Source organism: Besnoitia besnoiti, chromosome IV (genome assembly GCF_002563875.1).
Source record: "Besnoitia besnoiti strain Bb-Ger1 chromosome IV, whole genome shotgun sequence".
NCBI classification, from domain to species: domain Eukaryota; phylum Apicomplexa; class Conoidasida; order Eucoccidiorida; family Sarcocystidae; genus Besnoitia; species Besnoitia besnoiti.
Window position 1 is genome coordinate 599,860 of NC_042359.1, and position 27,661 is coordinate 627,520.

Sequence of the window (27,661 nt, forward strand, 5' to 3'; positions counted from 1 at the left end):
CCATAGTGTATCACTCGAAAAATCTCATCGCAGAGTGGCGAGTGACAGCAGCTCCGCGGCTCGCCAACATGCTTCCGAAGTCTTCGTTTCGCTCTCTAAAGACAAAGAAAGGAGTTCTGTCACTTGGTCGCTGCAACGTATCGTGGATTCTACGCGCGACGCGAGAGACTTCTTCTAAGCGGTGCGCTGTGTGTGCTGTCGTCATATCTGGGAGATCTTCTTAGCAGCTATGAAACTCATCCTGAAGGGTCGCCCGCGACACGCTCTACGCTGCACGCCGATCCTCTACAAAAACACGCGAGGAGGAGGAACTGTACTCGCGGTATCAGGGGGCAAGTGCGGCTCGCGCGTGTGTGTGTGGCTGCAAAGAAAGCTTGATAGTTTGCGAAACAGAGTCAGTGGATACAAACAAGCGCTGCGGAAACGAGACGCCACTCGGCGATTCCAACACGCGACAAAACTGGAGTCTGACCGCCTTCAGAAAACGCGCTGACGCCGCTCGCACGCGGACCGCCGCGAAGGCTGAACGCTCCGCATTCACAGCGTTCTTCGCCGTAATCGAAACACACTCTCGACTCCGCCCCCCCTTTTCAAGCCTCTGCGCGAGAGCCGCACCTGGAGCATGTTGGCGATCCTAGGCGCGGACGCCCGCGGGCTCTTAGATCCCGTGAAACAAGTAATCTAATGTGCGCGTCTCGCCGGCCTCGGCGCCGCCCTCGCGTCGCAGCATTCCCCCCTTCCGGCCCCCTCGGTCAGGGCCCCACAGACACTCCCGAGCGAGACCGAGAATTGCCTCGAGCCCCTCGATCACGCCTGCGTTCACGTCGCTGATCGAGTCTTCCTCCTTCGCGTGCGAAGGCGATGGAGCTGCGGCGGAGCCTACGACATCGTCGCGCATGTCCGTGAAATCTTTCGCGACTGGGGAGGCCGCTGCGGACGCGCAATCGCTGCGAATCGCGTGTGCAAACGACCCCCAACGACAGTCCGCGCTCGCCGCCGGGTCGAGGGCGTCGAGGAACAGAAACAGTGAAGTCGAGTAGAACCGGAAAAACGCCTGGTGCCGCAGCCACTCGATGAGCGCCGGTAGCTTGACCAGACACACGCTCGCCAGCTGACGATGCAGCGCAAAAAGCCTGAAAAAAAACAGTTCCTTGGATGCGTGGAACGCGAGTGCCGCCACGCCACGAAGAAGAGGAGACAGCGCAGAGAACAAAGGACCGAAGAAAACAAAGGGAACAACAAGCATCCTGTCGCACGCCGGAAAAGCAGGTGTGTGAACCGGAAACAGAGGAAAGAGGGGGGAGGCGTGAGGGAAGAAAGAAGACAGAAACAGACAGATGAGAACCCTACAAATAGTCTCGAGAACCGAAAGAAAAATGCCGCATGAGGCAGCCCAGTGCGCCCACAGGCAGCGGGGGGGGGGGGGGGGGGGGGGGGAGGGGGGGGGGGAGGAAGCACTCAGAAAGTCTATGGAAAAAAGAAAAAAAGTTTGTGCGAAGTTGAGAAGAAAAACAAGGATGCCTCACCTGTAGAGGACCTCCAAGACTTCGGAGGGACTCATGGTGGCGCACTGCACGCGGTCGAACGTAACGCGCTTCACATCTCGCGAGCCCTAAAAAAAATAAGAAAACTACACGTCCCACACGCACTCTCCCACGAAGGTGCCGGTCCATACCTCCGTCTACACCTATGAGCCCGTATCGGCCTCCGCGAATTTCTGCGTGTCTGTCTACCTCTCGATTCCAGGTTGCCCCACTTCTGCATCAATGAACGTATCTTTACACTTGCGGATATGCGGGAGCTTTTCGTCGAATCGAGATGTTTCCTGCAGCTGCCTCACGCAATACATGAAGATATCCGTATATACATATATATGTATTTCGATTATATGTACAGATAGATTTGCATATATGTGTCTTTTGGCGCCGCACTGATGAATAGCATACAGAGCTGATACTCTACACATCTCAGAAAGCAGACTTCTGCAGACTCGACGTGACCAGCGCAAACCCGAACGCCTCTGGAGGCCCGGAGATGCAGAGACACACAGCCGCGGCTCGAGGCGGCGCACTGCGTCTGGAGAGAAAATCGCATGCGCGTCGTCGCCTTACTGAGCTTCCATCCCTCTCTGTGAACGACGCGTAGACCAGCCGGAACGCGAGAGCGGGCTGCGCCGTCGTCATCAGTTTCTGCGGAGATCCAGAAGACACTCGACACAGACAGGCCCGCTCGCGCCGCAGAAGCGGAGGAGAAAGGCGGCGGAGCCTCTGCAGGAAAGAAAACGCCTCGACACAAGATGGCGCCGGAGGACGAACTGAGGCGAGGCACGATGCCGACAAGGCGATGCACAGAAGGCGGAGGCGAACCCAGACGTGCCGAAGAGCAGGCGTGCCGAAGAGAGAGAGACGACGGAAACCCACCCCCTAGGCTTGAGTGGATGCTGCCGAGGTTCGCAGGCTTACCCGTTCGTGGTGCCAACTCTTCAAAAGGCCCTGAAGCTGCTCCACAGAGAGCAGAGGGAACACGTCCCCGAGCCCGACGTCTGCAGGCGACACATTCTGAAAAGAGAAAAAACCCAAAAAAAGCCACACAAATTTACTTGACTGCGGACAACAGCCGACACCCAGACACAGACGAGAAGCGAGAGCAAACGAGACGCTCTGCCGGCACTTCGACTATCAAAGACAATCATCGAAGGGAAACGAGAGGTTTTGGACCTACTGCCGTCGGGAAGTAAAAATTACCATCCGCATCACGGGGAACCCGATCTGACTGCTTTTCCCTCCACCCTTTCACGGCTACTTGACTCTCCGCGCAGGCGTCGGCCTTCCAAAGCCTCCCTACCGTGAGGAGCTGCGCGGCAGTCGCCGGGCCGTAGCTCTCGAAGAGAGCAGCTTTTATTTTACTCCGCATTTGGAGCGCCGCGCACTTCCGCGCTTCACTGATGCCCAGGGCGTCTGCGGCGCGTCGGGCGTTCCACGCAGGATCGCCCGCGTGGGCACCGACGAAGCTCCGCCCCAGTTTGAGTTGAACCACGCACGGTAGCGACGGCGTGCGGAGTGGAAAACGAAGCTGCAAACAGAGAAACGAAGAGTCTATCCCGCGGAGGACTGCTGCACAGAGTCGAGAGAAAGCGCGCCTGAGGACGAGACGAAAAATTGCCAAAGAGGCGAAGGGAAGAAGGCAGGGAAGGCGGCGGGGGACAGACAGACCGGCGAGGCCGCAGCGCCAGCGGCGCGACAGAATACATCAAGGAAAAGTAAGCAGGAAGCGACACCCGACGAAGCGGAAAGGCACGAGCAAGGAGGCAGCGGACAGAGCGGGGAGCAGACGATAGAGTCAAACAGGAAAATCGCGTCGCGCTCGACTCTTGCAGAGGCGCGCGGCCGCGGAGAGTGAGTCACGCAAGGAGCCACAGACGGCTTGGCGTCGGCAACGGAAGCACTGGCACGAGAGAGCGATTTTCAGAGGAGATGCGAAGACACGGGAGCCGTCGTTCGGCCGCACCTTGAGCATCAGCAGCCCGTCGCTCAGGGAAGTCTTCTCGCGCTCCAAGACCGCCTGGCGTCGACCAGAGGCTCGTGCGTCCTCCTCTGTTTTCTCCCACACCAACGTTCGACAGCCGACTTCTTCTTCCTCTGCATCTTCCCGCGGCTCCGGCTCTCGCGGCACAGCGAAGGGAGAGAAGGAGAGGTCGACGCCCGACTCGAACGCTGCAAGGCGCGAAGCAGCAGCCAACGCGGGGTCTAGTCGGGTTGAATCACGCAGTTCTGCATCGCGGATCATTTGTGCGGAGACGATAGCCGCTGGCAGAGCGACAATAACGATACACCATGCCTAGCTGTGATCTCTCGGGAACCTGCATCGCTCTTGTTCTCTGCTTATCCCGTGGACTCGCGGCACACTGTAGAAAGACGGAAAACCGATCACCTGAGAGACATGCCCGCCTTCCTTCACGTCCCTCGAACTCACGCCCCAGACCCCGCATGCACACACTGGCACCGTCAGATACTGCTCGCCACCCCGCTCAATTTTACAAGCATTTAGGGTTTAGAGCTCAACTCAACGCAGCCTCGGCTCCAGTTGCTCTCCGTCTTTACCCTTCGCGGCGCGCTGACTGATCTCCGCCTGTCGCTATCGCTCAACCTCGCGGCGTACCTGCAGTGGGCAGCCGCGGCTGCGAGCTCCTCTGCTCGCAGCGTCTCCGCCGTCCGCCCTCTTGTGATTTTTGGCGGCGCCAGCGGGAGCCCTCGCCCTCGAAGACATCCTCAAGGCGTCTTCGCTGGGCCTTCTGCAGGGCAGCCGGCGACGGCGATACCATCGAAATGCCTGAGAACTCGGGAATGAGGTTGTTTTGCTTCAGAAACGCCAGCGACAGACAGAGCTGCCGCCACTTCTCCTTCTCGCTCGCCGCCGCTCGCGCGCGCGCCGAGGGGGAGACAGAACCTGGGCAAGACGAGGACCCCTGCGCAGCCGCATCCCGCTTGGGGGGGTCGTCGCCGGCGGAGCGGAAGGCAGAAGAGAGCGAGAGCCGCGAGGCGACAGGCAGGAACGTCCGCAGAGGCGACGGCACAAAGGCATTCTGCGGCTGCGCCGGCGAAGCCTCACGCCCGCCAGTGCCTATAGAATCGCCTCGCGCGGGTGCCTCCGCAGCCCCTTCGGCCGTGGGGGGGGCGCTGGCGAGCGAACTCGCGGGGAAGACCTTGAAGTCCGTCGCGCGGCGACTCACGTGGCGACGGAGTGCATCCAGTCGCTCGCCAAGAGTCGGGAATGTCATGCGCCTGGAGAAGGCCTTCGAGAGGGCCTGTGACGCCGCGCCGCCCTCGAGCGGCTCCGGGCTGTCTGCGGCAAACGGAGATGCTTCGCCACCCCCGCGCCTCGCTCCCGACGACGGCCGCGCGCCTCCTTCCGCGCTCTCCTGCCGTCGCCGTCCGCCGCCGGCGTCCTGCGGTGCAGTCGCGAGCTGTGGGCTGGGGGGTGACGCAGCGCCCGGCGAAGAAGACGCGAGCGGAGAAGAAGAAGAGAGATAAGAGGAAGACGGGGAAGAGGAGAACGCAGGGGACGAAGAAAAGGGAGAGGAAAACTGAGAAGAAGGCGACGACGGCGACGAAGGCGACGACGGCGAGGCGCTCCTCTCTGAGACTACTTCCAGGGTACTCGAGTCAAACGAGTTCAGACTCGAGCGGAGGCCATCAGGAAACATCTCGCTGCCCGCAAACAGAGACGACGCGCGCCGCGAAAGCGACACCGACAGCCGCGAAGCAGCCGTGCGGACCTGCATACGCAAACGGAAAAGAAAGAAGACGAAGACTCCCGCAACGAGACGCGAAACGCCGCCACAGCAACGCAACAGCCTAGGGCACACCCCGCCGCTGCGCGTGTTTCTTCTCCAATGCACAAAAGCACTGCGACACGCACGCCGCGGAGCTCGCGGTGTTCTCTCCAGCCATCCGCGGCCGCGCAAGGCGAGCGACGTCCTGTGACAAAAACCGCCTTCGCCCCCCAGACTCGCATACTGACTGCCTCCTTGAGGCTCTGTCGACGTCAGAGGGCACGCAGACGTTTGAAGTCTCACCTGATTTCCCACCTCCTCAGCAATTTCTGCGCCCGCTTCTTTGCCTCTCGAAACGAGTCGCATCATCCAGGTTGCCTCCGTTCCTTCTTCTCCCGGCGCTGCCGTGGCGTTCATAGGACGCTCGCCGTCTCTCCGCGGACGCCACGCTGGAGCCTCCGGTTTTCCTTCTTCGTGGCGGCCTCCGCTCCTCGCGCAAGCGCGAGGCGAAGACGGCGACGGAGTTCTCCGGCTCGCCTCCGGAAGTGTCGCCGCCGAAAGATGCCCACCTCCCACGCTCCCCGCGCGCTTCCTCTCCCCCGCAGAAGCGCGCGCTAGAGGGCAAGCTCCATCCCATGCCGCCGGCGAATGCAAGTCCGACGCCTTCCCCAGTGCGGTCGGTGCATGCGCGCCGTCGCCGCTGAAGGCCGCAGCTGCTGCTTCGGCGGCCGCGGCGCGCGCGCCTTCGTCCGCTCTACTAGCGTCATTCACTCTTGGCTGCGGCGGGGCAGCGCCCCTCTCGCTGGCGCTAACCGTGGCGTGCGTCGTCTCCCCGCTGTCTTCCTCTGTCGCGTCTCCGCTTTCGCGTTTTCGGTCCTCGGACGCCGCTCCATGCACAGACGCGGAAAGGCAAGTGGAGGGGGGAGACGAGGAAGAAGACGAGAGAGACGAAGAAGAGAGGAAAGCACGAGAGACAGAGGAGGGCGAGGAGAAAGACGAAAGGTTGTCGGAGGCGAACTGGACGAGCTCGAAGAATTCGAGCTCGCGAACATTGTATTCAGGAATGTACCGGTAGAAAAAACCCTCTGAGTCAATGAGCGAAGGAACCCTCGCGAAGCGCGCATCCGGGAGGACGAAAAACTGGTACGCAAACCCCGGCGCGTCGCACAGAAGCTCCAGCGGGACTAATAGCGGTGGCGCACACTGCAAAACAAAAACAAATGAGGAATGAAACCAATCCAGGCGGTGAGGAAAACAACACGCTGATGCACACGTCCATCTCTATTCGCTCTCTAACCCAGCTCGCCTGCACAACGGGATCTTCCAGGCGCACCGCAGTGCAGAATTCCTGTCCATCGCACAACGAGGCCCGGTCACAAGCCGATGTCTCGATGATGGAGTGTGGCGTGGCGGCGCCTTCAACCCCCCCCTTTCAGTGCCGGCGTGAGTCTGCATACCGGTTTCCAGAAGGCCTCTGAAAAAAATCCTCTTCCGCCGCGGGCGAAGCCGCGGTGGAAGCTCCTCACGAGGGCGTCGCATCCGTCGCCCTGCCTCAGGCCTTTGCGAAAACAAGGCAGAAAGTGCTCGGAGAGGCGCGCGGCGAGCGGCGCGGGCGGCGGCGCGGCGTGACTTCCTTCGCGGCTTCTCGCGCTCGGTGGCGTGTCGCATGGGCTCGCCTGCTGGACTCCGGCGTCTGTCTCCCTCGTTGCGAACGCAGGGAAGAGCGAAGGCGCTCCCTGCGCTTGCTCATACAGCGACGCAAAGAAGGCCTTGGAGTCGCGCCGCGCAGGCAGGGGAAAGGGGAGGCGATCCGTGGAGAGAGAGGACGCGAACGAAAAGAGAGAGGACAGCGATGCGCGAGGCTCGGCGCTGTCTTCACTCAGCCGCCGAGAGACAGGTGCCTCCGCCGCGCCTGCCGCCCCCTGCGCACTAAGCGGCGGAGACACGGGGTGAGGAGGGGTGGAAAGCGAAGGCGAGGAAGAAAAAAAACCGGAACTGGCATCAGGCGATACGAGGGCTGAGCGCCCGCGCGACCGGCGGCCTGGCTCAGATTCGCGGCTCGCGAGGCGTTGCCCGTCGCACAGCATCGCGTCTTGCGCGCCGTTGTGGTCCTGTTCTGCAGGCCGCCGCAGAGAAGACGGCGACGTGCGCGCTTCTGAAGAAGAAACCTTTGCTCCCGAGCGAGACGCACAACTGTCACGCGGAGGCTCAGAGGACATCCTTTCCACAGCTCTCTCGCGAGGCAAGGAAGCGCGAAGGCGGGAAGACGCCGCACTCGGAGAAGCGCGGCATGCAGACTCCGCGTGTGTCTCCAAAGAAGACGCGTGCGAATCCTCTCCAGTTCGCGGCGATGAAGACGAGCGAGTTGCGACTGAAGACGAATGCTGTTGACTCGAAGCACCGGACGCGCAGGCTGCATCCAGAGGCGACGAGGCGGCCGTCGCGCGCCCCCACGCCGCGACAGGTTCTTCTTCCTCGTCAGAAACAGGCGCGGAGAGGAGGGAAGTGGAGGAAGAAGAGGAGGACGACAACCGAGAAGAGAAGGCCTGCGACAGTGGAGACGCCTCAGGCGGATCAGAAACCGAAGACGAGAGAATCTCCAGGGGCGCGCCCTCGCCGGCAGCCGCGGAAGCAGCCGCGGAAGACGATACCGCGCCGTGACGGTTTGTGCGCTCTGCAGCCTCGGCTCGTCGCTCTGCCGCCGACGAGGCGCGCGGAGACCGCGGTGTATCGGGTTTTTTCTCAGCTTGTCTTCGCTCTTCGAAGGAGATAACCTTCGCCCGCGCGAACGCCAGGCTGGAGCGAGGGGACGAGAAGGGAGCAGCGGCTCTTGCCTGCCCAAGAAGAGAGGAGCCGCTTCTCTGGGAAAAAAGACGCTCAAACTTCGCGGCAGAAGACGGGGAGTGCGCGGAAGCCCCGTTCTTCCGTGGTGTATGTACACCTCGTGGCGACGACAGCACGCCACCGGAATCGGCGAAGGCCGAGGAAGCAGACGGCGCGCGAAAGGCCATTTTTCGTTTTCGTTTTTCGCCTGGAGAACGACGTCACACGCTCCCGCTCTGGGGCGCTTGCGATATGTGGAGACCGAGGCAGAAGAATTTTGGAAAGGCTCTCGCGGCCTTCCCTTACAGCGAGGCACACCACCGCGCCGCCTCCATTTTCTCTGTCCCCACGGAGAGAAAAGGGAAAAACGCAGCAGCTTTAAACCTGATGAAGGCGCCGCTGCACAGCTTGCCACATCCGCGTGGCGAACGTGCCTTCCAGGGCGACATAAGAAGCCGGTCAGCGTAGGTGTGTTTTACTTGCCGCGAGTTTCGCGTTTCCTCTGCGGGCTTCGGCTTGCGATGGAGGCGGAGGGAGCGGACTGCGCGCGAATTCCCTATGTGACAGGAGCCGGCTCGGTTTCGAAGCCGCGGATGGAAAAAAATAGTAGAGCTGGACGCGACTTTTGCCTAGTGTTTTTGCGCTTGGCTCATCTTCGCGAAACAGGTGACAGGTTAACACACCGCGATAATGAGTCGCAGGGCGGAGCGATAGCTTCACAGTTTTGTGAACAAGCCGCGAAGCCTCACCGCAAGAGGTCTTTCGCGATTTTGATGCTCTGTTTCGCGGTGGAGCGACGCAAAAGAACACGGGGAAAATGGAGCATCTGAGTTTAGGGGCATCTCGCGTGTGCAGGCAAAAAAGCGGAAATTGGTCGCCTGCTTTGCGCACAAGCGGCGAGCTTTCTCTGCAGCGCATTCACCCCCGACCGTATTTTCGTGTGTCTACTCACGGCGCGCGCAGACAAGAAGCAGGAAGACCTTTTGTCGCGGAATTTTGTTGTTGAGAAGCCACCGCGATGCAGACAAGGGTAGCTCTTGTTCCCCGCCTCTCAGGTCTCGAGTCTCGAGCTCCAAATCGCGTTTCGCGCGCATGCGAGGGGAGGAGACGCAGAGGCCGCAGACCCCGACATCGACGACGAGCGCGAGCCGCGTCGTCCGCCTGGTCTGTGTGAGGGTGCAGCAGGCGGAGACACAAGCGCCAGACAGCATTCTCACAGATTCACGGCACGATCTGGAACCAATTTGCTTCGTTGTCTTCAAAAAGAGGAGGAAAACGGGCTCGCCACGAGCCGTCCACGCAGAGGAGACAGAAAGGCTCGCAGAGGTTTGAGACAAAGCGCGGTGAAGTGGATGCCGAAGCGTTCGATTCTGCCGTCGCGCCGATCTTCCTGTCGACGGGGGGGGATCGCCTCTCGCGCCGTTTTGCTCGGATTCTCTAGCCCAGCAGAGGCGAACTAGTGGCTCAGACAGCTCCTTCGAGCTGCGTGTAAGCAGAGATATCTAGCTAGTCAAATAGGGTGTCTGCTGTGCTGAAATTGGACTGTGGATACACGCGTACCTGCAGCAAAGTAGCTCAAATTTTACGGTTGACGCACCGTTCGCGAGGCGAGTCTCATGCGGATGGTGAGGAGGCCCCCGCTGCGCAGCTGGGTCGCTTCCTTCAACAGCAGATGCGATATACGCACAAATGCTGGAATACGTGTACACAGGTGTGCGCGCATACATACGTGCAAGCATACATGTATACAAGCGTGCATGTACACAAGCATGTAGCACATACATGCTTCTGTGCAGATCTCCCAGCGCGCCTCCGGCACGTATCCGCCATCGTCTCTGCGGGTTCGGAGTTTTGAGAGGCAGGCTTGACGGAGTGAGTCGTTCGGCTTGACCTAAATGCTTTGCCTGTGTCCAGATTAGTCGCGTACTTCCTTTGCGAGCATCGTGTTGCCACGGGAGCCCTCAAAACAGCACATCTACGCATATAGTGCACATGTATACATATATATAAATATTTATGAATATACAGATAAATAAGCATACTGTGTGGCAAGTCAAGACCGGTGACTTCTGGGATCCTGATTTGGTGGTAAGGGCGTTTTGGGGTCGGGGCTGCAGAGGCAGCCAGTCAGCGGCGTGTGCGAAATCAGCACACACGAACCAGCCATGCGCGGGTCTGACACCGGATTAGTGAACCGCCTGCAAGTAGAGAGCGAGAGAGCTGCCCCAGGATCACGCAAATTCGCACCGCACGCAAGGAAAATGGGGTTTGAGCATCTGCCTTGAGGCGTCTTCCGCGTTTCCGCCAACCCCCCACTCTGCGCTCTGCCATATGCGTCGATCGAAGGCTGTGCGCTGAAAATCTGAGCAAAAGATCGAGGGCGCTGCAGAGTGCCAGTCCCCTCGCTATGATCAACTCCATGGCGTGGGCGAGTAGACATGCGCACAGCTCTCTGGCTTCCTGAACTCTTCGCGCATTCTGATTGAGCGTTTTGCTTGAGGATGCAGACTCTCGTGCCTGCCAGATCGTGGAAGCCCAGGCTCGTGTGCGTCGCTCCGCTTTATAAAGTATAATAAACGAAACCAGACATCCACGCAGGAGCTAAAAAACTAGCGCTGGAGTATAAAGACCTCGAGACATGAAGAACCAGTCAAAACAGCCGCGAGACGCATGGGACTCGCCTGCGGCTCGCTTGGCGTCGGTCGGGGGTTCCGCGACGTCTGCGTCTCGCTGCTTCTTCGGGCGAAGATTTCCGCGCGTGTCTCTCCCCCCCCTCACTCTCTCGCTCTTCGGACTCGCTTCGCTGTTGGCGCATGCATGCAGAAGCCTCCGAGGCTGTAGCGGCAGCGGCGCAGCGCGCGTCCTCGCGTCCAAGAGACTGCGCTCATCTTCCCCCATCTCCTTCTCCGTTCTTCGTTGAGAGCCGCGCCTCGCCTCTCCTTCTTCCTCCGCAGCGCCGCAGCCGAGGCTCGCTCTCTCTCCTCCTTCTCCTTCTCCTGCTCCTTCTCGACCACGCGGCCGCGAAGGCGACCGGGGCGCTGGAGGTCGCGGGCCTCGCTGCAGTGCGTGGCTGTCGCCGGCCTGCGAGCTGGCAGCCTCCGCCGCTTGCGTCTGCCTCGCAGCGCTTCGGGCCCCGCGCCGGACACTAGCGACCGCGTCCAAGACTCGCGAGCCGCCCGCGCCCCGCGCGGGACGCGTGGGGGTGACGCCGCGGGGCTTCGGGGCGCAGGCGCGACTCCAGGGCTGCGGCGAAGGCGGGATCTGGCCGGGCGCGTCTGTGTCGGCCGCAGGCGAACGGCTGAGCTGCCTGCGAGCCGCCTCGCCCTTCCACCACTTGAGGGCCGCGTCTCTCCCTAGACAGCCTCGCGTCTCGTCTCGTGTGTGGACTGCGCGCGGCGCGCCTGAGGGCAGACGAGTGGCGGTCTCGACTCAGCGCGTCTGCCGCGTCGCCTCTGAGTCCATCTTCTGCGCAGCCACCGTCGCTTAAGTAGCCTTTGATCCGCGCCCGCGCCTTCTGTCTCCGCGCCGCGAGGCGGCAGAGGCTTCCAGCCGCGAGGCGGCAGAGGCTTCCAGCCGCTCGACCGCCGCCGCCTCTCCGGCGCGTCCAGCTCCCGGCTCTTCGGCTGGCGCGCCGCTTGCGCGCTGGCGTCTGAGCCTCCGCGCCTGCGACGACTGAAGCCTCCGTCGTTGCCTCTTTGTCTCTTTTATCTTCTGCGTCTTCTCGCGGTTCACCTCTTTCTGCTCGCGCGACGCACAGTGAGTCCCGCGCGTCTCCGGTCTCTGCGCTCGGCGCCCGTCGCCCTCGATTCGTCCCCCTCGGGCGCGCCTGGGCGCCTCTCAAGTCTGCATCGCTGCGTGGGCTCCCGCACTGCCGGCGCATCGCCGCCGCGTTGGGGCGAGGATCTTCCGCGTCGGGGGCGTCGGCGTCCGGTTGCTCGGCTGCGGAAGCTTCAGAGGAGTGCGACGACGCGGAAGGCGAGAGCTCAAAGAGAGAAGAGGAGCTCCTCCCACCGGGTGCGAAGGCGAGACAGCCGCGGCGGCGCCGCCTGCCTCCCCCGTCTGTATCTCCCTCCCGCCGCGTGTCTTCCACTCTCGGCTCGAGAAGCGCCTCTGACGCAGATGGACGTTTGAAGTGTTGCTTTCCTTTTCCCGCAACGTCTCCGCGCGTGCACGCCGCCGCGCTCCTGTTCGAAGTGAGGGCTCTGGCTGCCGCCGGAGGGGCCGCGCCGCGCTCGGAGGGGAAGCGGCGAGCCGCTGGCACAGCGAAAGCTGGAGCCTGCGGACGCGCAAACGCTTCATGCGTGAGCGGCAGAGGCGGCTCCTGAGACGCTGCGCGCTGGAGAATAGGAGAAAGAGATCCCGATGACCGCGAGTGTGGAGGCGACGGCGGAAGAGGCCCACCAGCACCGCGCGAAGAGCGCGCCGCGCGAGACGGCGCGGCCTGACTTGAGGCGAGCGTCGACGTGGAGAGAGAGCGCGCAGCACAGCCTCCGCATGCTGGCGGCTCGCGAGAAGACGCGTATAGCGCAACGAGGCACGAGACCGAGCGAGGCCGCGGCGAGGCAGAAGCGACGGGCTGAAGGTAGGAAATACCCCAGCTTCTGGTTTCCTCTTCGCAGGGTTCGCAGGGCGCGCAGGACCCTGCGAAGATCGAGGAGACGCTGTGGAGAAGGAAGGTATGGATGTGAGGGAAGGAGGGCGCGCCAAATGCACGCTGCGAAGTCGATGCGCTTACGCTGTGAACCTGCGCGAGCGCGTGAAGCAGCAGGACGCCGCTCTCACGGACCACGGCATTTCTCGCTTCTGCAGCTGCAATCGCCGCATGCAATTCCCTCTGTGCGACCCGAGCGCCGTGGCTGGCGCAGTCTATACTCAGAGGCGGAGAGTCGTCCCTCTGCGAGCAGGCGCAAAGGCGCGTCGCGGCCGCGGTGCTTTCGCTGCGGCTGACTTGCATCCCGTGCCTTCGCGTTGCCTGCTTCCAGCGAGAGAAGAGACTGAGAAGCCGCTCGCACCGGACAAGCGCAGAGGCCGATGGCCTCGCCGTGGAGGCTGAGAGGGAGTCATGCGACGCAAGTGACGGGGAGAACGCGAGCGAAGGCGAGAGCGACAGCGAAGAGAAAGAGCGAGAGAAGGAAGGTATACGCAGCCCGCAGGCTCTGCGAAGAAGGCGGCGCAACCCAAGCGCCAGGGTGTACGTACACTCGACTTTCGACAGATGAACCAGGGCATGCGAAACGACGATTTCAACAACTGTCTCCAGGAACGTCAGCTCTCCGTACCGCGTCTGTGTCGTGCGGAATTCCGCGCCGACCTGATCTGACGCCCAGCGCTGCCTCCCCGCCGGCGAAGGTGCTGCGGCATCCGCTTCAGCCTCGGCTCCTTCGGGCTCGCTGGAGGCCTCGCGGAAGGGGTCAGTGGCGACCAGCGAGACGAGGAGAGTCGCGAGCAAGGCCACTGCGCGCTGGCGAAGCGTCGCGGGCTTTCTCTGTTCCTGGTATCGAGATGTAACAAATGCACGTGACCTGTGGAAGGGCGCGGGCGCCGCTTCAGCGACCCTCCCTGAGGAATACGCCAGGACTGCTGTTCTTTCTGGCTGCCTCCGTCTGGCGTCCACGATGCGTTTTCGAGCTTCAACTGTTTCCAGTGGCGCGCCCCGCCCCTGCCCTCCCAGCACAGTCGCGCGATCGCTCCCGAAGAGTCTCTCGAGAGCCAGCGCGAGAAGGCCTCTGAACAGGTCCTGCCGCAGCTGCCGTCTTCCCTCATCGCCTCGCTCCTCAGCAGAAGTGCCATCTGAAGCGCCTGCGCGCCTGCGACGCTCGTCGCGTCGTCGAAGCGTTTCTTCGTTCTTGCCGCTGACGCGTTTGCCGCCTCGCCCCTCGGGCTGCGTGCCGCTTGCGGCCGCCAGGAGGCCGACGGCGGAGAGAGCGCGCCGGCGCGTCAGCGCCGCCAAGATGAAGAGAGCGGACGCCGGCGAGAGGAAGCCGAGCAAGAGCTGAGGAGACGCGGAGGCTGAGCCGGGCGCTGAAGGCACAGAACAAACCGGAAGCGGGAGACGACGACGATGAAGGGGACGCTCCCGCACAGACGAACGATACGCAAGAACTGCAAGCCCGACGGAGGCGCCGCAGATCTTGCCCGAAGCCGCAGACCCCGACAGCCGAGTCTGCCGCTCTTGCCGGGGCGAGCTGCGGCGCCGCGAACCGTTGGGCGACGCGCAAATGGAAGTCTGTCCCGTACCGGATGCGTGTGTCGCAATCCCATCGTGAGGCTGTCTGCACTCCAGGTAGGCGAGCAGAAGATGCAGAAGGGGTTTCGGGAAGGCGACGTGAAACAGCGAGCGCGGCAGGGCTTCAGAGAGAAGCATAGGAAGAAGCGCCACGAGAAGGCGCGAAGAGGCCCGCAGCTCGCACCCCCGAGGGGGCGGAGACCGAGAGAGCGGCGGCGAGAAAGAGCCGAGACAGGGCAGGTTCCGGGATCTGGAAGACGACGCAGACAACGGGGTAGCAAAGAGAGAGAGAAAAAGATCCAGGCACACTGCGTACGTCTCGTCAACGAGGCCGACTGCATCAGACTCGAGCGAGGGCGGATGCGCGAACGGGAGGGAGGAAGAAGAGGAGGGAAAGAGAGAAGAGACAGGGCGGGCAGCGAGAGGCCTGAACCGCGTATGTGAGGAGGGAAACAGCCGCGAGGCAGGAGGCGGCGAAGCGGCGAATGATGAGCCGGCGGCAACCAGACAACCATTAATTACAGGTCGCTCCCGGAGCTTTATCTTTTCTTCGCTTTCCTTCTGGCATCGCACAGCGGTGCTTTTTCCTTCGGCGAACGCCAGCCCGCGCGTGTCTGCCTGGCCTCTGCGTCGATGTGCCTGCGTCTTCTCGTCTCTCAAAACTGCCAAACGGAGTGTGGTGTTCAGAAGATTCAGGGCTGTTGTAACGAGGAGTTCGCGCTTGGCCTCTCTCAACTCTTGAGAATGCAACTCAGGTGCCTGGCTCTCTTCTTCAGGGAGCGGCGTCTCGTCGTTCAGGTCACAACTCCGATCGCCGCGACTTCGCGTGCCTCTCAGCAACATGTGGCTCTCTATAGAGCATGGTTGTCGGTCTTCACTGGTTTCCGCGTCTCCGCAAGTTTCCCTCTCCTCGCCTCTGCTCCTTCGCCCTCGCTTCTGGCCGCCGTCATCGCCTGCGTCAGGCAGGTGTCTGCCTTTCGTCGCGCTCTTCTCAGCGGAATTCGCTTCTCGACTCGCGTGTTTCGGAGCTCCTGAGTTCGCCTCGGGGTCCGCCGATGGCGTCAGGTTCAAGTTGCGGTTTCCGCATTTTTTCTGCTTTTTCGGCGCTGCGTCTCTGTTCACGGGTGCGGCGCGGAGCAGATGTGTGCACCAGCTCCCCACGTCGAAGCGCCTCAGCAGGTGCGGCAGCAGAATGCAGCGGTTGCACTGCCACGAAAAAAATCTCTCCTCCGGTTCGAGAGGCGCCGCGAGCGTGACGTGCAGCGAAGCAGAGAGACCCGGCGAAGAAGGAAAGACAGCAATCCCGGGCGACGAGCCTCGCAACGAGGCGAATGGGCGCGAGCGAGATGTGTGCCGCCGCGGAGAAGCGGTGCGCGACGAGGCAGCAGAGGACGCTCGGCGGGCTGCGGGCGCAGGCGCGGCAGACGACGGCCGAGGCGAGCGAGCGGAGGGAAGCGAAGAAGAGCGACGGAGAGATGAGACGGAAAAACGACGCGAGAAAGACGAAACGCCGCCACGCGAGCGCGACGCCAACCGAGGAGGCGCAGGCGGCAACCGCTGCGCCGCGCCGGCGGGAGAAGGGGAAGGGGGGAGGGGGGGAGGACGAGGCACACTCCCGCGAGCGCGCGGCGCAGAAGCGAGGCAAAGAGGAAGGAGTCTCTCGTGTCAATGCGAACAGCCTGCACCAGAGGCAGCAGGCACGCGATCGGGGTGCGCGGGTTCAACAGCAAGTCGAAGAGACTCTCCATGGGAGACGACGCGCGCCGCAGAGACGGAACATCCAGCGACGGCAGTCGCGCCCGAGGAGTGGAGGCCGCCTGCAGCGCCAGCGAGGAGGGCGGCGACGGGACGAGGCCGCGGGGAGAAGCGCCGCAGGAAATCAGCTGCGTGGCTGCCGAGAAGGAACGGAACGACGGAGGCATCGCAGCAGACGTGGAGGCGCTGAGACGAGGCGAAGGCGACAAAGCAACCGTAGGCGCCCATTCGGAGGCGTCGCTGCGAGCGCGACGAGGGCAGGCGGATTCCTCCGGCCGCCGCGAAGAAACGCCCCGAGACGCGATCTCTGTGGAAGCCAGACAGAGACTCCTGATAACTCGAGAGGCGAGTGCGACAAGGCAGTGCGTGACGAAGTGGAGCGAAGGAGAGCGCGGCGCAGACTGCGGCTGCACGCGAGGCGACGCGTCGCAGCAGCGGGACTCCGCAAGCGAAAGAGCGCAGACCGAAGATGTGAAGGAAGGCTTGCAGTCTGCCGGAAAAGGAGAATGCTGATTGCAGGTCTCCTTCCGCGCAAGGGAAAGCTCAGAAGCTGAGGAAGCGGCAGAGAGAAGGCACGCGGCGTTTTCACCTTGGGGGACACGACAGAATATCGAAGCTATGGAACCTTCGGGGAGCACCGGAGTATCCACCAAAAGCTGGAGGATGCCCAACAGCTCCTGGGTGCGTCCCCGCTTGTTTCGCTCCCGCGCATCCTCGCCGTCCTGTTCTGAGTCTCTTGACTCTCCTCGCTGATCGACTCGCAAGTGTGTGTCTCCGCCTGCGCCTTCGTCTCTCGCGGCAGCTGTCTCTTCCTCTACGCGAGGCCTCGGCGGGCGGACTGCGCCGTTTCTGTCGCTCCGCAGGAAGGCTGGGGGCCGCCGCACGCAGAGCGCGACGACGCGTGTTTCGAGAAGGAGAAGAAAATGTGAAATCTCGGCTGCGGTTTGAAGAAGCGGAGAGCGCGGGCGTTCCTTCGAAGATCGCATGGGCGGCATCGTCACCCAGGCGGAGGGAGCCATGGGCAGCTTGAATGACCTATCCGCGGAGGCAGATAAAGGCTGGACACCAGCCAAGACAGACAAACATGATTCGGCAGCTTTTCTAGCATCTCTGGGATCGCGACGTTGTCTCCAGGCTGAGTGCCTGAGTGCGTCTCCGCCCTCATGCTTCGTCCTGGCTAATGTCCGCCTGGCGTCGCTCCACACGTCGACCCGGTGCCTTTCTCCTTCTTCGCGTTCGCCAGAGTCGACTTCATCGTCGGTCGCCGCGCTCAACCGCGCTCCTTCTCTGGCTGCGGCGGCTCGTCTTTCATTTTCGTGGTGAAAGAACGAAGACCCCCAGGTTCGCTGCTCTGCGTTGAGTCGCCCTTCTCCTTGTTCGATCTGCAGCTTCCACCTCTGGCAGGCGAGGCTCAGCGACTTGAGCGCGGCGCGAATCCCAGCGAGATCGCTGCGCACCTCCAATGTCTCGCGGCCGCGTCTGCGCAGAGGCGCAGGCGCGGAAGGAGGAGAGCGAGGATACGAAGACAGAGAAAGCGAGACAGGAGAGGAAGAAGAAGGAGACGCCGGCGCGCGCATTGAAGGCGCGCGCGCGCGAGACGAGCGACGCGGAGACGGCGAGACCAGGCAGACGGAGGGAGGAGAAGACGACAGAGGAGAAGGCGCGCAGGCGCTCGGCGCGGAGACAGACGGAGCGCGAGATGTTGTTGACGGCGATGCGGAAGAAGGTTCGCTAGATGGAGAGTGAGGCTCTGTTCTCATGAGAGAGTAACGCGAGCAAAGCGTCCTCCACAGAGCTTGAGGGGCGAGCGAAGAAGGAAGAGCCGGGATTGGAAAGAGCCCGCGAGTTCGTGGACTCTGGGAAGAAGAGCAGGTGACCTCGTTCGAGTCAAGAGACAGCCGAAAGTGTCTTGCCTTCGCATCCGAGTCTCGCTTCATCTCTCTGCAGCTTCGCTCTGTGCCTAAGTGCTGTCGTCTTGCCCGTTCCGGGCTCTTTGCTTCCTGTTTCTCTGCGGCCACGTAACCCCCTAAGGCGTCTCCCACCTGCCTGTCGCTTTCCTCCGCGCGACGCGCTGTGGCTCTGCTTGGATCTTTCCTCCCTTCTTCTTGCGCCGTCTCAGCATTCCCAGCTCTTTCGACGAGTTCACGGTTCAAAGGTGCTCCTCCCCCCTGAGTTCGTTTACGCTCTGCTTTTCTGCTTCTCGCTGTGGATTCTCGGTCGATGCGCCCTTCTCGTGTGTCCCGTCCGCCGCCTGTGTTCTTATTTCTCTCCGGCTCGCCTTTTTCAGTTCGCCTTTCTTCAGGCTGCTTGTCAGACAGCTACTCGCCGCCGCGGCGTCGCCTATCCGCGCGTGGCGCGCCCCTTCTCTTTCTCCATTTTCTTTCTCGATTTCACCCAAGTTTTCCTCTCCTTCCTCTTCGCCTTCGCCAGTCGGCTCCGCCCCTCTCTCAGCGGCAACGACGGCCTCGAGGCGTCCTCTAAAGCAGACCAGAAGCCGGGCGAGATCTCGTTTCTGCTTCCTGACGAGCGTTGCCGTCGCCGCGTCGCCTTCATTGTCCCTTCCGCTTTTCCTCTGTGCGTGCGGAGGAGGAAATGCCTGAGCTTGCTCACTGGCAAACAACTCCGAAGACGACGGAGAAGGCGAAGGGAGCACAAACGAGCGCGGGGAAGACACAGGGCGAGAAGAAGCGCCACGGCGAGCCAAATCGACGCTTGGCGAGGAGAAAGAGAGGGAAGACGAGAGCGAGGAAGAAGCACGGGAGGACGCTGGAGATGGCGACTGACTCGAAGACACTTGTGTGAAGTGCGGCGGCCCTTCGTCGAACGACACAAGCGAAAAGACGCCAGCTTCTCGGCGCAGTTTTGCATGCAGAGAGTCGCACGAAAGAAGCGCCTCCAATGCAGCCTCGTGGAGAGAGGCGCCGCAGCTCGAAGGTCTCTCAGGCGTAAGGTGTGCAGGTCGATCTGCCGACGACTGGAGCCGTAGGTGCTCTGCAGCCGCGTAGGCCTCTGCGGCTGCGCGCGTGTCGCCAGAGGCCTGCTCGCGCGTGCCGGCTCGCCTCTGTCCTCGCGCAAGGCTGCGCCCTCTGCGGTTCGAGTTTTGGCTTTCCGCTTCGCTTCGTCCGCGCCTGCTCCATCTCTGAATATCGTCTCGCGCGATGTGCAGCCCCTCGTCGTGCACGGCGCGGCCTGCCTGCGTCGCAGCGGCACCCTGGCGACTCGCGGAGGGCGGCGGCAGAGTCACCAGCGCCGCCGCGCTGCCCGCAGAGGAGGCCTGGACGAGGCGAAGGAGGCGCAGGGCTTGGCGCACGCTGAGCGGCAGAAGGAGAAGGTGAAGGGTCCCGGCGACGCAGAGGGTTCGCGCCACGCTCGCGCAAAGAAGGAGAGATAGACGGAGGAGGCGTGTAAGGCGCCCTCGCGCAGAGGCGCCAGTGGGCGCTTCGTTGGGCTGCCCTTCGCCCAGCCCCGACGCAGGAGCTGAGAAGCGCAGCGCCGAGCAAGGCAACGAAACACCCGAGAGAGCCGCCGCGCTCGCAGACGAAGACGAAAGAAAGGAAGAATAGCTCGAGGGAGAAGAAAAGACTGAACGCTTCTTCGCAGGGGTCGCATCTGTCAAAGCCTCCTCGAGCGCGAGCACATCCGTCTCAAGGAGAAGGAATGCAAAGAACGGTGCCGCCCTGAGCAACAAAGAAATTTCGAAAAAGCTTCACTCGCCTCCGCCCGCACAGAGGCACCCGCAGGCCCTCTTTCGCAGATGCGAACTCTGGGTACAAAACCTTTTCCACATCAAAACTATCAACGCATATGCAAGCATGCGTCGTGTCATGTGTGCACTTCGCCCACTCGGTCTCCCCGTCGTGCAGCGCGTGTGTGCAGTTCGCTAGAAAGATGAGAGACAGATAGCTAGACAGAGAGAGAGAGACAGGGAGGTAGAGAGATATACGGATAGAGAGAGAGATGTGTAAGCTTGTATGCATCTGCGCACACACAATGAGCTGTTTCGTGCGTATGTTTCTGCGTAGTTCTCTTCGCCATCCACAAGCGTGCCGCTTCAACATATGCGCTGAATTTGACTCAGCACGCACAATCTGACACGCAAGCGTGGCGAAGCTGTCGTTCGTTTTCCACTCGAATCGAACCTAAGGGGCTTACTGAATGAGCGATTCGTCGAGGAGAGGTCCACGGGCGCGCCGCCGTCCCCTCCAGAGTGAATTCTTTTCGCAGAAGAGCTCCAGAAGAGCCCACGGGTGGAACGAGGTTGTCGCATCCTCTTCGGAGACGCGGCTCTCGGCGTGCGGCGCCATAAATTCCCCATCTGCTGCTTGACGCTTCTCCCCTCGCGCGTCCGCCGTCGCAGTTCCTCTCTTCACCTCCGCCTCCGCAGGCCCTCTCTTTGATGTTTCTTTCGTGGGTTTGTCTGCTGTCTCCCTCGCATCGCTCTCTCGTTTCGCAGGCAACGCCTCTCCCGCGGCCCCCGCATCTTTGCCGCACCTCAAGCATCTCTCACGCTCCGCGGGCGGCCTCTCCTGGCCTGCGCTTTCCGCAGTCTCCGCAGCGTCATCCGCGCCTTTCCTCGCTCTCTTCGTCGTCGCGTTGGCGCTTGCCTCAGCTCCTTGAGGACGACGGGAGAGAGGAAAACGAGGACTCGCGATCGCGGCTGCTTGAGCGTGCTGCGGCCTACAGCAGCTCGCGAAATGCATGACCGGAGACAAGGCCGCAAACGATGACGCTGCGGCAGAAGAGGACGCAGCGGCGACGGCTTGAGAAGAAGGAGCGACGGAAGCAGGGGACTGTGAGCAGCAAGCGGCGTAGCGGAGTGCAGAGGACGACGAGCGCCGTGGGGGAGAAGAGAACGTCTCCATCGAAAAACTCGAAGGGAAACAGACGCCGAGGGAGGCAGAGGCGGAAATCGCGCCGGGCGAGGAACCATCAGAGGAAGAACCAGCGGGAGAGAAAAAACCGTCTGGTGGATGCCCTGAGGTCGACTGCACAGGGGCCCACGGAAGAAGAAGAAGGGCCGCGATGAGAGTCTCCACAAATTCAAGCTGAGAATCCGAGAAAAGGTCTGCTGGCACATCGCAAAACAGACGCACCGGCGGCCTCGCGGCCATGCCTGTAGGCATGCTTGTGTGTAGCTATGCTGCACATGTGTTAATAATCCTCGAGAAGGGTTTTCTCTCCAACTCACAGGTTCGAGAGCTAGACTCGGGATGGCGGCATCGCGCCTCATGGCAGCTGCGCCTCTCTGTCGCTGAACGCCGCGGCATTCGCGCTCGCTTCGTCAACAGAGGCGTACGACGCGATTCCCCTACGCTTCCGTGATGCAGCGTGTGTGTCGAGGCCTTTCGTCCACGGATCGCGCTGGCTGAAGAGCGCCTCCTCGAGAAGCTGCGCTTCTTGGCCTCGCGGAGGCACGTCTCGCCCTCGCGTCTCTCATTCCTGTGTGGTCTTCGGCTTCAACCGTCTTCGCTCGCTGTTCTCACCTGAGTTTCGCATCTTCGTCTGCCAAGTCGCCCCGGGATCGCCGGGGGGGTTCGCCGCCCCCCTCGCTGCCAGCGGCGCGTCGACTCGCTTCAGCAGCCGCAGAAGCGGCGCGCGGACTCGCTCACCCGGGACGCAGGGACCCTCCACGAGGGCGGGCGCCGCCAGTCTCTTTGGCCTCGCAAGCGGTCGGTTGCCCCTCGCGGCGCGCAACGGAGGTGGGCTGGTCGGGTCTGCGACGGGTGCCGACGCCCGCCGCAGAAGCGCCGCGAAGCCCCGCGCGAGGCGCCGGAAACTGAGGCGGTTGCGATTGTCCCTCGGATCTCCTCCGGGGGACCAAAGTCCCCTTCGGACGCACTCGCCCCCCGCTCCGTGGCGGTCGTGCCGTCGCTTGACTCGTCTTCGTCCGCGCTTGCCTGCTGCCGCACCGAACCGCCGCCACCTTCGCATCCTGCGGCCTCTGGCATACTGGCTTCGTCCCACTCCGCCGCATCCGTCCGCTCGGCTCGACAGAGGAGCCTGAAGAGGCAAGGAAGCTCTGCAGGGCGCTCGCCTGCCTCACGGCCGTCTCTGAATGCGCCTGCGTTTCCCGCGTCCCCTTTCACGTGTCCGCTGAGCCTGCCTGTTGCTCCAGATTGCCCTGTCTCTCTCGCGGCTCGCCTGCCTGGTGCTGCAGCAGTTTCTCCGGCGTCGCGCTCGATGCGGCGGTCCGAGGCTTGCCTGGTTCCGCCGCGCATGACGCAGGCCCCGCAGTCAGCCGCGGGGTCGAATTGCCCGTCGCCCTCAAGTCGCTTTTCGTCTCCCCTCGAGAAGCTGAGCCCGTCAGGCGCTCCGGCGAAGGACTGGAAGCGTTGTAGAAGAATCTGGAGATCGAGGCAGAGAGAGGGAGAGAGAGAGGGGAAAAGAGAAGACACGCGCTCACGTAAGAACGAGGTCGCCCTGCGAAGGACGCACCAACTGGCTCCCAGCGCTCACGAGTGCAGCAGACAGCAGAAGAGACTCCTACGTACACCGGACGCAACGGCTCCGGGGCTCGTGGCTCACTCCAAGTTAGCCTCGAGGCTGCCTGCGAAGAGACGCGCAAACGAAACTTCATTCCTTCATCTTGCCCTGTTGCGCACGTCCTCCTGCCCAGCGGAGGGCGGGAGTTAGCATCGCTGAAGAGAGAGAGTGAGCGGCGCGGGAATAGCAAAGACTTGCGTCAGCAGAATGACACATCTTTTCTTGTGTCTGTACCTGAGTTAGCATGGCTGCTACAGTGCAGCACGCAGGGTGCGCGGAGCGAGCCCCGATGCGAGCGAGGAGCGACGCGCGAGACGGCTCACGCGCCCCCCCCTCACGGCGAAGCGGCGATGAGTCTCCGCTGGACACAGCGAGAAGCGGAGCTGCCGAGACGGCCAACTGGATGAGGCGGCGAATGCGCCAGGCTCGCGCGCGGTCGCAGGGCGCCTGTGTTTCTTTACGGTCGCTCGCGGGGAACGCAGCCCGGCTTGCAGTCCAAGCGGCCTCCTGCGTCGCAGCAGAGAAAGGCCTCTCGAGAACGAGACTCGGCGAGACACATGCGGCCGCGCCAGGTCTCTTAGTGCGGCCTTGTTTGCGCGCGTGGAGATGGCGGCGCATGCGCGGAAGCGTCAAAAAAGCTGGACCCTCGGGCGTCGCATCGCCGCAGTCCACATGGCCACGAGAAGACACGCTGTGAGTAAGCGCCATGGCTGAGGCACCCCGACCCCGCGAGAGCTGCTTGCTTGTCTCCTCCACGCTCCCGTCACTGGCTGTCGGATACTTGCTTTCCTCTGCCGGCCGCAGCCGTCGGGCGGCGCTGCCGAAATCTCTATCCGTCGAGCCCAGCGAGAGCACGAGCGGAGGAAAAGACAGTTGAGAGTGGCCTGGCGACGCGCCGGTTGTGACAGGAGGGAACCGCAGCGCAGAAGCCGGCGAGAGAGAGCTCGAAGAAGAAAAACCTGCCGAGCAAGGCCGGCGAAATGCAGAAGCCCAATCAAGGTCGGGCGCTTTCCGCAAAAACACCCGGGGGCGCGTTGCAGATCGCAGAGCGGCGAGCGTGCGGAGGACGATATCTGCTTCCGAGACTCGCGCTTGCCACGCACTGAGGACTTGGATGGGTTTCGGCTCCGCGAGGACAAGAAGAGCGAGCAGAGCTGCAGCAGCGGAGAGCCAAGCCAGACAGGAGACACGGAAGCATCTGTGTGCGCGGTTATATTGACTCGCATGCCTCCTCGGTCCGCTTTCTATTTCGGCCGCGCCGACGCGCGATCGGTGCTCCACGTGTGTGGCGCTCTATCGCTTCGCACACAGAACCGTTGCAACGCATGCAGAAACTCCCTGACACAAAACGGACATCTGCGGGTCTTAGAACAGAGAGACGCGAGCCCCCGCAGCCGAGGCCACGCCACCAGAGATAGACGGCGGCCGGGACTGAATCGAGGGAATGCCTATTCCCCAGCAGCACAGCCGGTAGGGAACGCGCCCTGACTCGCGCATAGGCGCTGAGAAAGGCTGCAACTGTTTCACGCTCTCTCCCCTCCTGGAAGCAGAAGAGGCGCAGACAAACAGCATGACCTAGGCTTCCAAAGTCGGCCTCGTCTCAACCCACCAAATTCGGTGTCCAGGAGGCCCCACGGCCAGTGATGCGTCAGCAGCTCCTTGCCGACTTCCGCGCCGAGGACGAGCGCCGGCAGCGCTTGCAAGAAGATCATCTGCAGCTCCTGTCCGGGCGCATGCATTTCTGCGAGGGACTGGAGGACTGCCGCGAGCCGTCTCTCCAAGTGCCAGGCGCTTCCGGGATCTCTTGCAGACTTCGCCGCGTCCACAGGGCGTCCTGAGGCCGGCAGGACTGACGCAGCAAGCACACGGGTGGCGTTGGCGGCCGCCGCCTGGAGAAATGGCATGCCGCTGGCGCCGCTGCCTGACCAAGGGTCTACAAGGGCCGCATCCGGCGGAGCTGCTAACGGAGAGCTGAGGAGAGAGCGCGCTAGAGGAGGGCCCGCAGCGAACGTGCAGTGCAGGGGCGCCCGCCGGTGAGCTCGGAGCGCGTGCAGAAGAGAACGAAAAAGGAGGCAAGTGAGGAACTTTCGAAGCTTCACAAAGAGACGACGCGCGCCGCACTCATGCGCTCGCGTGCGATCTCGTCTGCGCCGGGAATTCACGCGCGTTGCAGCCAACCAGGGCGACGTAGACAGCAATGCTGAAATCGCGCTGATGAGCGCATTCAGTTGAATGAGCGCTGCAGGGAGAAACCAGAGCGACACCGAAAGAGGCAAACATAGGACGGCTGCCGGGGCGCACAGGCGGGGAAGCCAAGGGAGCGGAAGCAATCGAGAGGCGCAACAAGCCAGGATGCTCACGGGGGCTGGAAGGCCCCAGTGGCGTTTTTTTCAGGGGATTTGCTTTCGTGTTCGCGTGTCATCGCTGAAGTATGGATTCTGGCGCCAGCGAATTCATTCGCTCCTGTCGTCCAGAAGGCACTCCTAGTCCCAAGGGTCTTACCGTGTTGAATGAGACAACATAGATACGTAAGGCCAGCAATTTCGCCGTGGGCCTCCACACGAAGTGTCTTCGAGCCACGATCCTCAAACGCAGCCGTGGGAACTACTCGGTCGACCTCGTCTCGAAACCCATATCGCATGTGTGCGTGGGCATTCAGCTTGGCGTGACCTTGACCTGTGACGGAGTCCTGCGCTCCTTCGGTAGCTGCAGACCGCGCTTCCCCATCCGGCTTGGCCGCTTCGCACTCCGCACACGACTTCTCCTGGGGTGCTGGACGTTGCGCCAGCGCCGATTTTGCAGCGACTTCCGGTGTCTCGAGCGGCTGAGAAGGCACGTCCTGCCTTCTATCTGGCGCAGGATCGGAGGGACCAGACAGCCAGGAATCGCGGGCGCGAGGCTCTGGGATAGGGGCAAGGTTGCTGAGGACGCTCTCGACTGGCAGCCGCGCGAGAAGCGCGAGCGTCCCCTGTTCTATCGCCTTTGCCTGGCGAAACCCTTGGCGCAAAGCGTTGAAATGTCGCTGCCTCCAACCAGCGCCACGTCGCGCGGATGCCGCGTGACCGCCGGTGTGGAGGCGTCCCGCGCGGCGGACGTTTGCCCCGTACAAGCTGGCGTCCCGAACGGCTTCTCTTGCTCCATCGGGCCAGTGTGCCTCTGCAACCTCGTAGGCGTTTCGCAGAGTGGCTCCATTTGCAGCTTCACGGAGCAATGCCTTGTACGCAACAGGCTCACAGGCGCTCCCGCGTCGAGTACATTTCCTGAGTGGGGCGGGGGGCGCGGCGAACTTCCGCTTCTCTGTTGCTTTGGCTTCGAGGAAGCAGAGCCTCGCGATGAACAAGAGACTCCGCGCGTGGTTCCCGGCCGGAGCGAGGATCGCGGCGAGAAGCCACAGACAGTTGTCCAGCTGCTGCCTGTTTGATCCCCCGGGCCTCGCAGACGAGAATCTCTGCTCAAGAAGCGAACGCGGCTTGTCTGGGTAAATCCCCTCTGCGGCAAGCCGCCTGCGAAACGCGGGCCGATCACAGCAGCATAAAAAGCCTCGAAGATGATCGGTGCTTCTTTCAGAGAGCAGGAAAGCAGAACGTCCATCCGCACGAAATCGTCCATTCGCAGTTAGCGAGACAGGGCCCCCAGCGAGACCGCCAGCGGGGGCATCCGCCAGGGGCAATGCCTTCCTGCGCGGCATCGGCTCGTTGATAAGCAGGCATTTGCACATGCTGCAGCAGGCCCTCCGCTGTGCCTCGGGGACAGCCGGGCGCAAGAGTGGTGTGGCTTCGCCGCAGGGAGGCGTACGTTCGAATGCCGGCGAGTTCCGTCGTGCCTCCACGGCATCTCCTGGCCCATAACAAGACGGGAAGAAGAGAGAGAAGAGCTGGCTGGCGACTCGGGACGCCACAAGAACCGCGACCACCGTACGTGAACAGGCCGCACTCGCTGAAAGAATGTTCTGTAGACGTTTAAATCGCTTCCTAGAGAATCGCGTGCCGGTGGCATTTGAGGGCCAACTGCAGGAGGATTGCAGACCGGCAGAGCAACCGTGAGAGACACTGTGTATGTCCGCGCCGTGCCCCGAATACTCTGTGTGTTCACAGAAAGACTTGTGAAAATATGGCGACCACGCAGAGGGCGAGAGCAGAAGCAAGCAGGCATGACGCGCGTGGCTGGGTTTGACGCAGCTTGAGAGCAGACTCTTGAACGCAGCTCCAAGCCAACTGATGCAGCGGACTGAGAGTTCGTCGATTGCAAGAGGGCCATCGTACGACGGCCACCCCCTCCAGGGATGTGTGCGGAGAAAACGACGGTGGACCAACAGCGCTCCAGACGCCAGCCACCGAAAATGACAAGCGTACGCGCCCACAAAGGAAAAAAGTTCCTGTAGAGCTGCCACCGGAAGGCACACAGGCAGCAGAACAACATACGAGCCGCACCATGTGGGTCCTTAGTATGAAGGAGTATCCTAGTCAAGTCGTCAGCCCCTGCTGGAGGCATCTCCGTGAGCACAGGCCACGCAGAAGCATCGCAGTTGCAAAATGACCCAAGCTTTCGCCGAACGCTTAAAACGCCTTTCATCAAGCGCATTACTGAAATCTGATGGTGAATCGTATGTGTAGTGCTGCAGGTTGTTCGGCAGCCTGAGCTGCCAGTCATTTCGAGACTGCCTCACCGGTTAGAGCATCATCGGAATGCTCAGAGAGCGCCACGAGCGAGCCACCTTGTCCAGGCGTATGAAGCGCTTTCTGCCCCTCACTGCTCCACCAAAAACCTGCATGGTCTCCATATTCGTGGGCGATGCCCCAAAGCAACGTACCATTGGGGCCCATATGCAACGTGGTAAGGGTTTCTGGTATCTCGGTCCTCCATCGAGTGACTCTGCTGACAGCGTTCTCGATCCGGTTGTTAAGTCTCACAGTGGAACGTTGCCATTTCCACAAGCTCTCAGCGAGCTCCGCTGCCTCCACTCTGGGTGAATAATGGGTACCGCAGCAGGGGTGGCCTGACTCTTGTGTTCGCGGTGCCTTCCTCGAAGCGGGTCTTCGCCGCCCTGCAGCTCCTTGCGGTAGCAGCAACTTGTTGTGACCCATCAGGACAGTATCATAGTC

General features: G+C 62.2%; 3 protein-coding genes across 3 annotated transcripts; all 3 read right to left on the minus strand.

Moving 5' to 3' along the window:
- Positions 1-658: 658 nt before the first annotated feature.
- BESB_052290 (uncharacterized protein) lies at positions 659-8,283 on the minus strand (the record flags this gene model as incomplete). The annotated part of the gene is made up of 9 exons (XM_029363664.1): positions 659-1,133; positions 1,527-1,612; positions 2,112-2,189; positions 2,463-2,558; positions 2,845-3,072; positions 3,508-3,713; positions 4,159-5,275; positions 5,576-6,475; positions 6,730-8,283. The coding sequence occupies 9 exons, from the start codon at positions 8,281-8,283 to the stop codon at positions 659-661; spliced, it is 4,740 nt and encodes a 1,579-aa protein (XP_029219587.1).
- A 2,957-nt stretch (positions 8,284-11,240) lies between these two features.
- BESB_052300 (uncharacterized protein) lies at positions 11,241-17,836 on the minus strand (the record flags this gene model as incomplete). The annotated part of the gene is made up of 2 exons (XM_029363665.1): positions 11,241-15,724; positions 15,856-17,836. The coding sequence occupies 2 exons, from the start codon at positions 17,834-17,836 to the stop codon at positions 11,241-11,243; spliced, it is 6,465 nt and encodes a 2,154-aa protein (XP_029219588.1).
- Positions 17,837-18,225: 389 nt separating this feature from the next.
- Positions 18,226-27,382, minus strand: BESB_052310 (uncharacterized protein; the record flags this gene model as incomplete). Its single annotated transcript, XM_029363666.1, has 7 exons — positions 18,226-19,753; positions 20,229-21,121; positions 21,686-22,420; positions 22,794-23,713; positions 24,169-24,798; positions 25,062-26,942; positions 27,226-27,382. 7 exons carry the CDS (start codon positions 27,380-27,382, stop codon positions 18,226-18,228), a joined length of 6,744 nt encoding a protein of 2,247 aa, XP_029219589.1.
- Between the last annotated feature and the right edge of the window lie 279 nt (positions 27,383-27,661).